General features: G+C 32.4%; 1 protein-coding gene across 1 annotated transcript in view; it reads left to right on the top strand.

Moving 5' to 3' along the window:
• Nucleotides 1–12,631, top strand: part of LOC126735870 (dnaJ homolog subfamily C member 13) — a 97,726-nt gene that overhangs the window by 22,073 nt on the left and 63,022 nt on the right. Inside the window, exons 10-12 of the mRNA XM_050439963.1 lie at nucleotides 2,085–2,339; nucleotides 4,966–5,343; nucleotides 9,796–10,007. Of these exons, the coding sequence (XP_050295920.1) occupies nucleotides 2,085–2,339; nucleotides 4,966–5,343; nucleotides 9,796–10,007 (845 nt within the window). The remainder of the gene's footprint in view (nucleotides 1–2,084; nucleotides 2,340–4,965; nucleotides 5,344–9,795; nucleotides 10,008–12,631) is intronic.

The following is a 12,631-nucleotide window of genomic DNA, read 5'->3' as shown; positions in this document are numbered from 1 at the left end:
AACATTCGGGATTCTAATATATTTTTGCTTCAATTAAAAAACAATGAGTTCAATACCTAATGAAATTTTCTGGAAAAACGAGACAGCTAACACAGTAAAGACATAACTAATTTGTTTAAAAGTTATTTTGCTAGTGTTTTCGAATTGGAAGGACATCATTTTGACTTTAAGAAAGTTGCTTGGTCGAATAATAATATCGATCTTAATGGTCTAACTCTGTTAAGTTACCAGGTTCTAGATGCTCTAAAAACCTTAAATGTCAAAAAAAGTGCAGGTCCCGATAACATTGCTCCCATTTTTCTAAAAAATACTGCAAGTCTAATAGCGGATCCTCTTACACATATTTATAATCTTTCATTAAAAGAAGGGGAAATCCCAGCGCAAAGGAAAACTTCGATGATTGTCCCAATATACAAAGGAGGGTTAAAGAGAGATGTTACTAATTATAGGCCCATAAGTAAACTATCTATAGTGGCTAAGCTTTTTGAAAGGTTAATTTACGATTACTTTTTCAATCTTTCAAAAAATATTATTAGTGTAGAGCAGCATGGATTTTACAAGGGAAAATCTATGTGCCTGACACTAATCTGACACTAACCTTTTTGTTTCCACAGAGTATCTTCATAGGCATATGGATAACCAGTCTCAGGTCGATGCCATCTACACTGACTTCAGTAAAGCATTTGACAAGATTAGCCATAATATTTTTCTGGCTCGACTCGCAGACATCGGTGTGGGTGGCAGCGTCTTGAGGTGGGTGGAATCTTATATTAAAAAAAGACCCAAGTAAGTCTCACTTCAAGGATTTTGTTCTGAGTCTTTTATTCCATCATCTGGTGTTCCACAGGGCTCCCATTTAGGACCCCTTTTTTTATTATATACATTAATAATATAAAATCTTGTTTACGTTACACTAAATTTCTATTATACGCCGATGATCTTAAAATCTACCGTGCGATATTTAACATCGCCGACTGCCTTAAAATCCAAAGTGATCTGGATCGACTACGAGCCTACTGCGATGAAAATAGTCTCTTTCTTAACATTAAAAAATGTCAAAGTATAACCTTTTCAAGAAATAAAAATAAAATAAATTATCAATATAAATTTAATGATATTTGCTTACCAAAAGTGAACTACGTACGCGATTTGGGAATTACATTGGACTCTAAACTGATGTTTGACATTCATATTGATCTAATAGTAACAGAATCTTCTAGATAGTTCTCGAGCTATTAAATGTTTATTTAATACATTTATTCTTGGCAAATTGAACTTTAGAAGCATTATTTGCAACCCTAGGTATGGAATTTACATTGATCGATTGGAGAGCATCCAAAGCAAATTTTTAAAATTTCTTTCTTTTAAAACCCGCTTCGGTTCATATCATGATGTCAATTCAATTCGAGAGCATTTTGGCGTGATTTCACTTCTCAGACAGACGTTTGATAACTGATGTCTCGTTTTTATATAAAGTAATAAATTGTCAGCTGAACACTCCTCCTATTTTGTCATAAATTAAATAAACTAAATTCAACATTCCCCAAGTCAACATCAGATCGAGCGAATTATTTTTTATTCCATTCAGGAAAACAAATCATGGTCAGAACTCTCCATTTTGTAGAATAACAAAAAGTTATAATTTGTACTGCCGTTCATTGGACGTTTTTAACATGTCACTTAGTACAGTCAAAAATACTTTTTAAAACGAAATTTTGTCTTTGAAAGTTTATGAGGCTAATGCAGAAATTTAGCATTAGAAAGTTGCTATTTTTTAAGTATATTCTTTTATATTCAAATTATTTTGATTTATGTACTTAACCATTTAGTCTTTATATTATTCTTAATAAAATAGTATATTTAAGTCAGTTAAGATAAGTTTGGATACTTAGTTAGGATACTTTTTTGGGCTTGTAGCCTGTTGTATCCCTATATAGTCACCAAATAAATAAATAAATACTGGGGCAGTAACAAATGCCATGAAGGTGATGGAATTTCTAATTTATTTTCTACACTTTTAGTCTAATAGAATACTATGTAGTATGTAAACACTGAAAAGTTAATTTCCAACTTTCCTGGTTTAGCATCCGTCCATGGCAATAGTAAAAGGTGTGGGGTTGCTGATGCGAGCCCTAATCGAAGAAGGCGACTCCGAAGTGGCGGTCAAAATGCAAAATTTATCCTTGGCAGAGGGAGCGTTACCGCGCCACCTGTTGACCGCCCTCTACAATCAAGGATCTGACGGTCGCATGTTAACGCTCAGACAACTGTCGAGGCATTTAATCGGGTTATGGGTCACCGGCAATCCTATCGCTATGGGACTTTTAAAACGGATTTTGGTAAGAAAATTTAACATCAAAATTTAGAATCTTTTCTTTAACGCAACGCTAATATCATATAGTTCCTTATAGTACCTTCTTTTAATATGTAGAAATCTGCATCGTCCTAAGTATAAATTTTATATTTTGAATCGTAGATGTCCTTATTGCACTATGTTTTTAATTTTAATTCTTTTATTTATTGTTGTTTTTATTCCCGATAACGGGTAATTTTTGTTTTATTTGGTGAACGTATATGTTTTTTGTAATGTTCTGGTAAGTTCTAACTCTGTATTGTTATATATACGCTCTTTTTTAAAACTGTCTTGAATTACCTGCATTTTATTTTAGTATCTGATGATGGCTGTTTACATAGCCGAAATGCATAATACATTTACCTAAGTGACCTACATGCATTTTTCTTGGAGATAAAGACTTCCCCTATTGTAATCTTTACATACACATTTTCCTACAAACTATGGACTTCTATTCAACTTTAAGTATGTAGGTCATATTTGAGCTTTAATAGTACTACCACACGTTAATACTATAATAATGACATGACAAAATGCTGCAGTTTTCCATTCTTCAAAAAACTTTAGTTTTTTGTCAGTAGTTGTATATTATCAAATCAATATGTTCATTGATATAATACCCGTTAGAAAAGGACTGAAAATTCATGAAAATTAGTATGAACATATTAATTACAAAACTTTTTAAATTTAGCCTGTTTTTTAAATTAATTGGACAATCGTGAACATGGATGTATGAACAAATTGTGTTAATATATGGATTGTTTCTTCTGTAAGTAGATAATTAGTAGGGAAGAGTTTTGGTTTTTTATAACATTTAGTTTAGTCATAGCATAAAATGAATTTAATAATTAATTTATAGATAATGATAATGAGTTCATTTAAATTTAAAACTCTTCTTATTATATAAAATTAATAAATTAGTGTTTTTAGCCAAATATTCAGTGTAAACATGCCATTTAAGATTTTGATCCATTGATACACCTAGATATTTTGCTTCAGAGGTTTCCTTTATGTCATTATTATTGTCAATTAAAAAATGTGAACATTTTGGCCCATTTGCACCTGTGCGAGAAAACGCAATATAATTTTTTTTTTCAATTCATGCACATCCAACCAATTTTTTACCCTATTTAAACCCCCTATAGCATGGCATCATATATTGACAGGAGGACATTTTGGCAATGTTTATTTTGATGTAACGTGTATGTATATAAACCTCCACCGAAATTTACATTTCACTCAGGATCTTTAAAATGATCTTGAAGAGTTGCATTTTCAGAATTTTGAAATTTTTATGATGTTATTATTAATTTATTGAACCTTAGTGTTTTCATAAATTCGGATCTCGGCTTGACTTTAATTCATGTCTTGATCGTATTTTTGTGCTACAAAAACCAAGAAGTACTCATCTGAATTTTAAATCTTATTAAACATGATTGTGTCTATTTCTGACAATAAAAGCTAATCAAATTTAAGGGAGGATGAATTTCTATTTAAAAGTTTTTTATGCGACACATTATCAAATGCTTGAACCAAATCGGCACATTTCGTCGCTGTTTAGTTGGTTACTGACTTTGGATGTATTTTTTTTATTTTGTTCTGAATTTTTCATAACAGTTTTATTTCTATTAATTTCCTCCTTATAATATTGTTTTCGCAATTTTTACATTCAATTTCAAGTTCAACATTATAGTTTTTTATTAATTTTCGTTTCAATTTGTCCTTGTATTTACTTCTCTTTGTAGTTTTGATGATTGACTTAGATGATGACTTTTCTTTAACTTTGAGCCAATGGTCATTCAAAACAAAAGCTTGAAATATTTCTAGATTTTAGGAATATATAGTTTAAGTTGGAATTATTATCAGGCCTAGTGGTCGTATTTATATAGGACCGTTAACCCAATTTAGACAATACAGGCCCTCCTAAGACCTATATCCTGGACGCAGTTTAAAAATAAGCGAAAAATTATTAGAAAATGAGTGTTTTCGTACGTAATTGGATAAACTGCAACAGAAAAACACAACTTTAAATTGATTCCGAGGATACTAAAAAACTGAGACAGGGATATGTCCGATAAACCACTTATGTAATAGCTAGAATTATTTTATAATTTTCTATAAAATTCTGATTACATGGTTATTAATTTTTCTGGTTTGTAATAAATAATCAATCATTATCTTATTATTATCTCCGGGTAAGGAGGGTCTTTAATTCAAGAGGAATTTTTGCTGCTCTTCTAGCGTCAATGAGATCTGCAAGGTCAATAAGATTCAGGATAAACAGTCGGTCATAACACCGATTCCTGGATAACTCCGATTTTTACGAGATTTTTCTCATTCACTTAGTACCTGTTTGTAGCATATCAGTCCATCATGTTGAGTAATAAGTTTCCTCTTACACCCGAGGATTGAAGTTTTATCAATAAGAAAGAGAATTTTTGCAACAACGGTAATGTTCTAGTCCTATACATTTTTGCATCACTTCAGCTAGCACCGGACTTTATTGTATTGTAAACTGGTTTCTTTTTTAGAACAATAAAATGCTTTATTATTATTATTAATACTATATAATACTGTATACTTATAATTAATTAATTTCCGTTTTTTTTTAGCCCACAGGTCTTATAGCGTTCCTAGACTCGGAGGATCCCCTCCCGAAAGAGGCCAAAGAACAAGAGCTCCTAATCCACCGGGACAATTTGAAAATGGCCCAGGATCACGCGATGAAATCCCGCAAACATCCCAACTGGATAACGGTGGAACGTCAGTTGAAAAATGTGGAGAAACACGTGGAGTATTACACCAATTTGGCGTTGCAGCATTGGGGTGCTAAAGTGGGCATCAGTTTGAAAAGGGAGGAGAAAATCAAGGAGCGTCCGATCGTGTTGAGGAAACGGAGGGAACGTGTGAAGGCGGAGAGTAATTGGCCGTTGTTTTATTGGCATTTTACCAGGGATCATGCGTTACCTAATTTGATTTGGAATCATAAGGTATAGAATTTCAAATATTGTTAGTGTGTAAAAATTTATTGCTTAATAAGTATTGGATCTATTTTGATCTAGTTTCTTTTAGTGGCTAGTTAACACTTGATGCTGTAGTACAAAAATATATTAAAGCAGTAGCTGGAGTGAAAGTGTCTTTTCAGTGTCACCAAAGAAATAATTCACTATTTTTTGTGTGTAATTTTAGAGAAATCTTTATCCTTGGCTGAGTCTTACACACCAGTTTCCACTAGTTTATAGAAATCGATTATAATTTTTTATTTTATTTTATCTTCTATATATAATCCTCCTGCCTTCTTAATTTTAGATTGATATTAGGATTTCTTATATTAATGAATTAAAAAATGCCGCCCTAATTTTTAAAACTTGTGTGTTTCTCACAGTGTGTGTTACTAATTTTGAAAAATCATTAACTATAAAAGGGATATTTAAATTAGTATATTTATTTATTGCAGAGTGGTAAGAAAATAATTACATAATAATCTAAACGAAGTGAACCAAAGTCGTCACTACTCCAGCATTCAAGTAAATCCGACTTAATGCAGTCAAACTATTCAAAGGATGCATGTCTAATAATGAAATTATGATATGCTATTGCCACATTTTGCAACTCATTAAATAATACGTTTTTTCTGGAATGTTCAAGGCTCTATTTTCATAAACTTCCAACTCCATTCGTGAACCACCGCAATCGTATTTTTTTATTAACAGCATGGAAATTTGGAAGTAGCTAATACCAAAAGATCTACACGAATACTGTTTCCAATCACTTCTTTATATAACATTAAGGGTTCAATCATTTTACCATAGTGTCCATAAAGTATTTTTACTGTATCCTGACGAGTTGCATATCTTATTGTCGACTAAAAATTTCAAGACAGGGTTTTTTCCAGTTTGAGTCTGTTGAGTTGCCAAGTGATTTCTAGGTGCGTTAAAAAAATTGTACAACGATCAAACTGTATTAAGAAAGGTAGCGGCTTCGGTACGACAAATTTCGAACTAGGGAAGGAAAAATTGAATTTAAAGACTGGAAAAATGGCTTCAACTGCCTGGAAGGAGTATCTAGTACTTTCAAGCATTTCAAGTCACCTTTGAGTGATTTTTTTTAGAGTTTTAGGCCTCCATGAACTTGAAACTGTTTCAACTGCCTGTAAGAAGTAAAAACTACTTTCACAGAGTTAAAAACTGGCTTTAACTGCTTGAAAGGAGTTTCTAGTTCTTGCCAGAGTAATTTTGAATCACTTCCAGGCATTTGGGGTCACCTTTAAGTGAGTTTTAAGCGTTTTAGGTCTCCATGAACTTGAAACTGTTTCAACTGCCTGTAAGAAATAAAAACCAACTTTAAAGTGTTGAAAACTGGCTTTAACTGCCTGAAAGGAGTGTCTAGTTCTTGCCAGAGTGATTTTGAATCACTTCCAGGCATTTGAAGTTACCTTTGAGTGATTTTTAAGCGTTTTAGACCTGCATGAACTTGAAACTGATCCAATTGCTTGTAAGAAGTAAAAACCAACTTTACAGAGTTGAAAACTGGCTGTTCTTGCCAGAGTAATTTTAAATCACTTTCAAGCATTTAAAGTGACTTTTGAGTGATTTTTTTAGAGTTTTAGGCCTCAATGAACTTGAAACTGATTCAACTGCCTGTAAGAAGTAAAAACCAACCTTAAAGAGTTGAAAACTGGCTTTAACTGCTTGAAAGGTGTTTCTAGTTCTTGCCACAGTAATTTTGAATCACTTCCAGGCATTTGGGGTCACCTTTAAGTGATTTTTAAGCGTTTTAGGCCTCAATGAACTTGAAACTAATTCAACTGCCTGTGAGAAGTAAAAACTACTTTTAAAGAGTTAAAAACTGGCTTTAATTGCCTGGAAGGAGTTTCTAGTTCTTGCCAGAGTAATTTTGAATCACTTCCAAGCAGTTAAAGTTACTTTTGAGTGATTTTAGGCTTATCAGTACTGGATACTGATTCAACTGCCTCTAAGGAGAAAAATTTACTTTCAAGACTGTTTCTGTTTTAATTAATTTATGTAGTTCATTAATTACGTTTTTAAAGTAATTTTCATACAGATTAATAATAGAGCTCGGAGGAAAATTTATATACAATAAATAAAATGTAGATTTTTTAATATTTAACGTCAATTCCAAAATCAAAATCTACACATATTTCAAGTACACATTTAAGCAATATCCCTTGTATGTATTTATTCTCTTTTTTTTGTTTTTGGTGCCTGAAGAAGACAATAAGCAGAAACACTTACAGCCAAGTATCTCCTTTATTTCAAGTTTTTGTGCACTCAAAAAATAACATTCATGCACTATTTCAATTGCTTTATTATACTTGAATAAATGATAAAGTACAAACGATAAATTGAAAATTTAAAATATTTGCCAGTTAACGTGATACTAATACAAATTCTTCAAAAATAATTGCTGATTTTGAAATGACTCTCTTTCTTGCAGCATTTTGAATTCTTACCATTAATTGCTCTCTTGTGTTTATTGTATTTTTGTAATCAATCGATCTCATGTATCCCGATATGCAAAATCTAACGGGTTAAGGTCTGGACTTCTTGCAGGTCAATGTCTTTTATTTCCACGTCCTATCCAGTTAAATAGAGACAAATATGTTATATCCTATCCAGTTAAATAGCTAGAAAAATGTTCAAGAGCAATCACTATCTAGCATGAAAAACATATCTCTGTGCATATTTAAAAGTCATTCATTCGTAGGACTCCAAAGAACTAGTCTATTACACCGAATTGACCGAATTTAAAATATTAATTTTAAATTCGGTTTGAATGTGTCTGTCTCTCAGTGATGAGGGTCAGATTTGCAATATACTACGAATGCCTAGCTCAAAATTTAAAAATTCCCCATCGGCTTAAAGTCGCTTTTAAGTTATAGCTTACAGAATCAAATTTCCTGATTGTTGCACTCTTTGAATACAATTTCTTTCTAATTTGGTTAAACAAGGATCATCGGCCACATCACGAAATAAATTCAACTGCCTGTAAGAAGTAAAAACAACTTTAAAGAGTTGAAAACTGGCTTAACTGCTTGTGGCCAAGTGCCAAGTGATTTCTAGGTGCGTTAAAGTGGGACAATACCAAACTATCTGTCAACAACATTTTTAATTTATTGTTTAATACAGCATTTTTAATTTTGTATAAGCGTTTTTTAAGCAATTAGTGACATGTTCGAAGAAACGGATATTGTTATCTAATACTACACATAAGTTTCGGGCACATTGAACAATGGGCAATCGATCCTTGTTGATCGATACATTAATTATAGAATTTTTACCAAATAATACAGTTACACAGATACACAGAAAGTTCAGCCAAAGAATTTAAATAATCATTAATTAAAGTCTCCGTCATACAAATGTTTTTTGGATCAAAATTAAATCATCTGCATATTGATATAATTTACATTTTGTTATATTTGGAAACAAGCAATTTGTGGTTAATATTATCAAAGGCCTTCGGATAATCCAGCGAAATCAGGCATGATGGAGGCCTCACCCACGTCAATATCTCTTAGAATATCATATATTATTGCCGTAGTACAATCGTGTCCAGAACGAAATCCAGATTATACCATAATATACTAAACCTATCCATAATTATATTCCCTAATTTGTAAACACATAATTTTTTCTAATAGCTTAGATAAGGGGAGACCTTAAATAGGTTTTAGGTCAGAACATGAATTACAGTTTTTTTTTCTTTAGTAAAGGTAACACCTTAGCATATTTCCCATTTTTCAGGAAAAACTGAGTTTTGTAAACACGTGTCTATAATATTTGCGCGATAGGGTAATATAAAAGGACAGCATACGTTAAGCATTTCAATATTTAAATCATTTGGACCTAAAGTATTTGACTTAATCTCTGAGAGATCCCTAAATAATATAGTTCTTTCATCAGCAAATGAGAAGTTAAATAGTTGGTTAACATTTCTAAGCAAATTTGTTGAATAAAAACTGACTAGATCATGGTCTGGTTGTTTTAAGTTGGATACCGTTAAAAAATATGTATTTATTTCATCAGGTTTATTTAAGTTATCTGGTAATTGACCATCACCATTTTCCAATCACCCTTAAGTTTTGTTTATTTCAATTTATTTAAAGATATCATTTGCCTTACATTCTTCATTAATCAAGGAGGTTGCTTTTTATTTTTTTATAGGGCGCTAAGGTATCAAACATTTGTAATATTAAGTTACTAAATTAATTGACTTTATGATCAATGTTATGCATATAAAGTGTTTCACAGAAAAGAAAGTTTTTAAGCAGTCCTAAAATCAATATTTTTTATACAATGAGAATGAAATAGTGCTGAGGGCAATCAGTCTGAGTAAAAACACAATTAGTTATTAAATGATCAGATACATTAAACACAGCTAATACATTACAAACGATAAATGAACCAATTTCTTTGAAGACAAGAGAAGAACTGAGGGCGGCCCTAGACAACGAAATCCGCACCTTTTCGAACGACCGGGATTTGGCCGGGAACGCGCTGGTTTCCTGGAATCACCAGGAATTCGAGTTGGCCTATCAATGTTTGGCGGACGAAGTGAAAATCGGCGACTACTATTTACGCCTTCTATTGGAAATGGACGATTCCAACGATGATTCTCCCATAAGAAAATCGTACGTATACATTAACGCTCAAAAGTATTTGTCCACCATGTATTCTTTTTAATATTTTAAATTAGATACAAAAATCTTATCTTTATACCTATATTTAGATTGTATCTTTTTTGTAAATTGCATATATGCTTAAATAGCATACCTATCAACTATGGTTCATTTAAAAATACTGAGTATTTAAAAATAGTCTTGCAAATAACAAACAATGTAGTGAAAATATGCACAGTTTACAGCTCGTTTCCGATGAAATTTAAAACATTCAAAGGTGTTTAGCATTGGTAAATAATTTCGCTTGCTTATTGACGATTGTCACCGTTTCTTTGCTGGTTTTTCAACATTCTTTAAAATGGCTAAAAAAAAAGAGTTATCGGTAGAAACAAAAGGTATTATCATTGGACTTCATAAGGCTGGAAAAACTAACCGTCAAATTTCGACGAATTTGGGAATTCCAAGGCGGACTGTCGATTATAATATTAGGAAATTCACCAGAGAAGGGACTATTAGCAACAAACCTCGATCGGGAAGGCTAAAGGCAACAAGTTCAAAGGAGGATTAAAATTATAATTACAAGCAAACGCAATAGAAGCCTTACCGCCCCCTGAAATCACAGCAAAAATCAACAAGGAGCGTAAAAAAGCGGTCAGTGTTTCGACGGTAAAACGGCGACTTTATAATGCTGGTCTTAAAGGACGTTTAGCTGTATCAAAACCGCTACTGAAGGATGTTAATAAGAAGAAAAGACTTGAGTGGGCCCTGGACTGGAAGAAAGTTCTCTGGAGTGACGAGTCGAAATTCAAGGTTTTTGGAACAAAGAGGCGAGTTTTTGTTCGCCTTTTTTACTAATGAAAGGGTCGCTGAGAACTGTACGGTGGCCTCAGTTAAACACGGTGGTGGTTCGGTGATGGTGTGGGATTGTTTCGGAGGAGCTGCAATGGGCGATCTAATTAGAATAGAGGGAATTCTTCGAAAAGGGGCTTACAAAACAATTTTAAGTGACAATGTACTTTCTTCTGGTACTCGAATAATTGGGGAAAACTTCATCTTTTAACATGACAATGACCCCAAGCACACGTCGAAATTGTGCAAACAATATTTAGGTCAATTACAAAGGCAACATCTTCTGAAAGTTATGGTATGGCCCCCACAATCACCGGACCTCAATCCTATCGAATTACTGTGGGATGAACTGGATAGACAAGTGCGAAAATCATGCCTCACATCAAAAGACGACTTGTGAAGGATCATCCAAGAGGAGTGGCACAAGATACCTCAGGAAACTTAAAATGCTATGCAGGATCAGGTAATCTCGACAAAAATTAATGGAAAACGAATATGAAAAGAATACTTGCCTCAAATCAAGTGTCAAATATGCAAACATATAGACGAAAGTCTTGAACTCGTAATAGCTGGATGATCTGCACCAAAACAACATTTGGAAAGGCATATTAATGATGAAGTCATCAAAAAATAACTTGCATCTAAAATAAACGACCGATACTACTCTTACAAACCAAGACTAGTCGAAGAAAGTGACGATTCCAGTATTTATTGGAACCGAAAGATATTTACAGATAAACCATTGTCAAACAAAATACGTGACATCGTCTTGAACCTAAGAACATCAAAGCTAAGAAACAGGTCTTTATTATAGGTATTGCAGTCCCTTTACAACATAAATAAAATGTATGCTAAAAACCTTAATAAGTACGTGGCACTCAAAAATATGTCCTTGCAAAAAGCTCTAGAGAATCAATCATATTGTAACAATTTCTTTTAAAGAATTTGCACAGATTTAAGTTTAGTAACATGTACATTCTAGTAAGGAAGAGCATAAAGCAGTCTTGATCTGATCATAAAGATAAACTGAATTTTTCTACCAGGTATGTCTGTCAAATCCTAACTTGACAACTTTATATCAATTGTACGTAACTTCCAAATCGCGAACTCCTAACTCGTAATTCGGAGGAGGCACCCTGTGTATGGAGTATTCAAAATTAAACTCCTGCATTAAAAATACTATAGTAGGCGTTTTGCATTTTTCTAAGTTTAATGGTAACTTATTTAATGTGCACCAACAATGCTTATGGGTGTCAATGTCATCAAGAAACAGAAAACAGTTGCTTAAGATTTCTGTGACTATATCGTTAATTAAAATAGAGAACAGAAAGGGTGCGAGATTGCTATCTTAAGAAGCACCATTAGAGGTAAAACATTCCTTAGACGTAAATCCACTGTCCTTAATAAATTAGTTTCTATTGGTGAGATTTTCATTATTAAAAATTCGAAAATTAATGTCAATTTTAATAACAAAATCCTAAAATTGTCCTACTTTTATCCTCTCTTCAATTAATTAACAAATTAATTAGAAGACTACCGAAACTCTGTGAAGCTGTTATTAAAAATCGAGGCGGACATGTAGATGAATCCAAAATTTGATTTTATTAAATTAAATTAATTGAAAAATGTATTGTTTATATTCATTTTGTTATAAATAATCCGTTTCATAAGAATAACTGATGGGTTTATTATTTTTAGTTATAACTTTAAATCATCATATGTGGGCAAATACTTTTGAGCGGTAGTATATATAATTATATAAATATCGGGTTCGAAACTAAACTGAA

The sequence above is a fragment of the Anthonomus grandis genome, chromosome 5, assembly GCF_022605725.1.
Source record: "Anthonomus grandis grandis chromosome 5, icAntGran1.3, whole genome shotgun sequence".
NCBI classification, from domain to species: Eukaryota; Metazoa; Arthropoda; class Insecta; order Coleoptera; family Curculionidae; genus Anthonomus; species Anthonomus grandis.
This window is presented reverse-complemented; position numbering and strand designations above follow the sequence as displayed.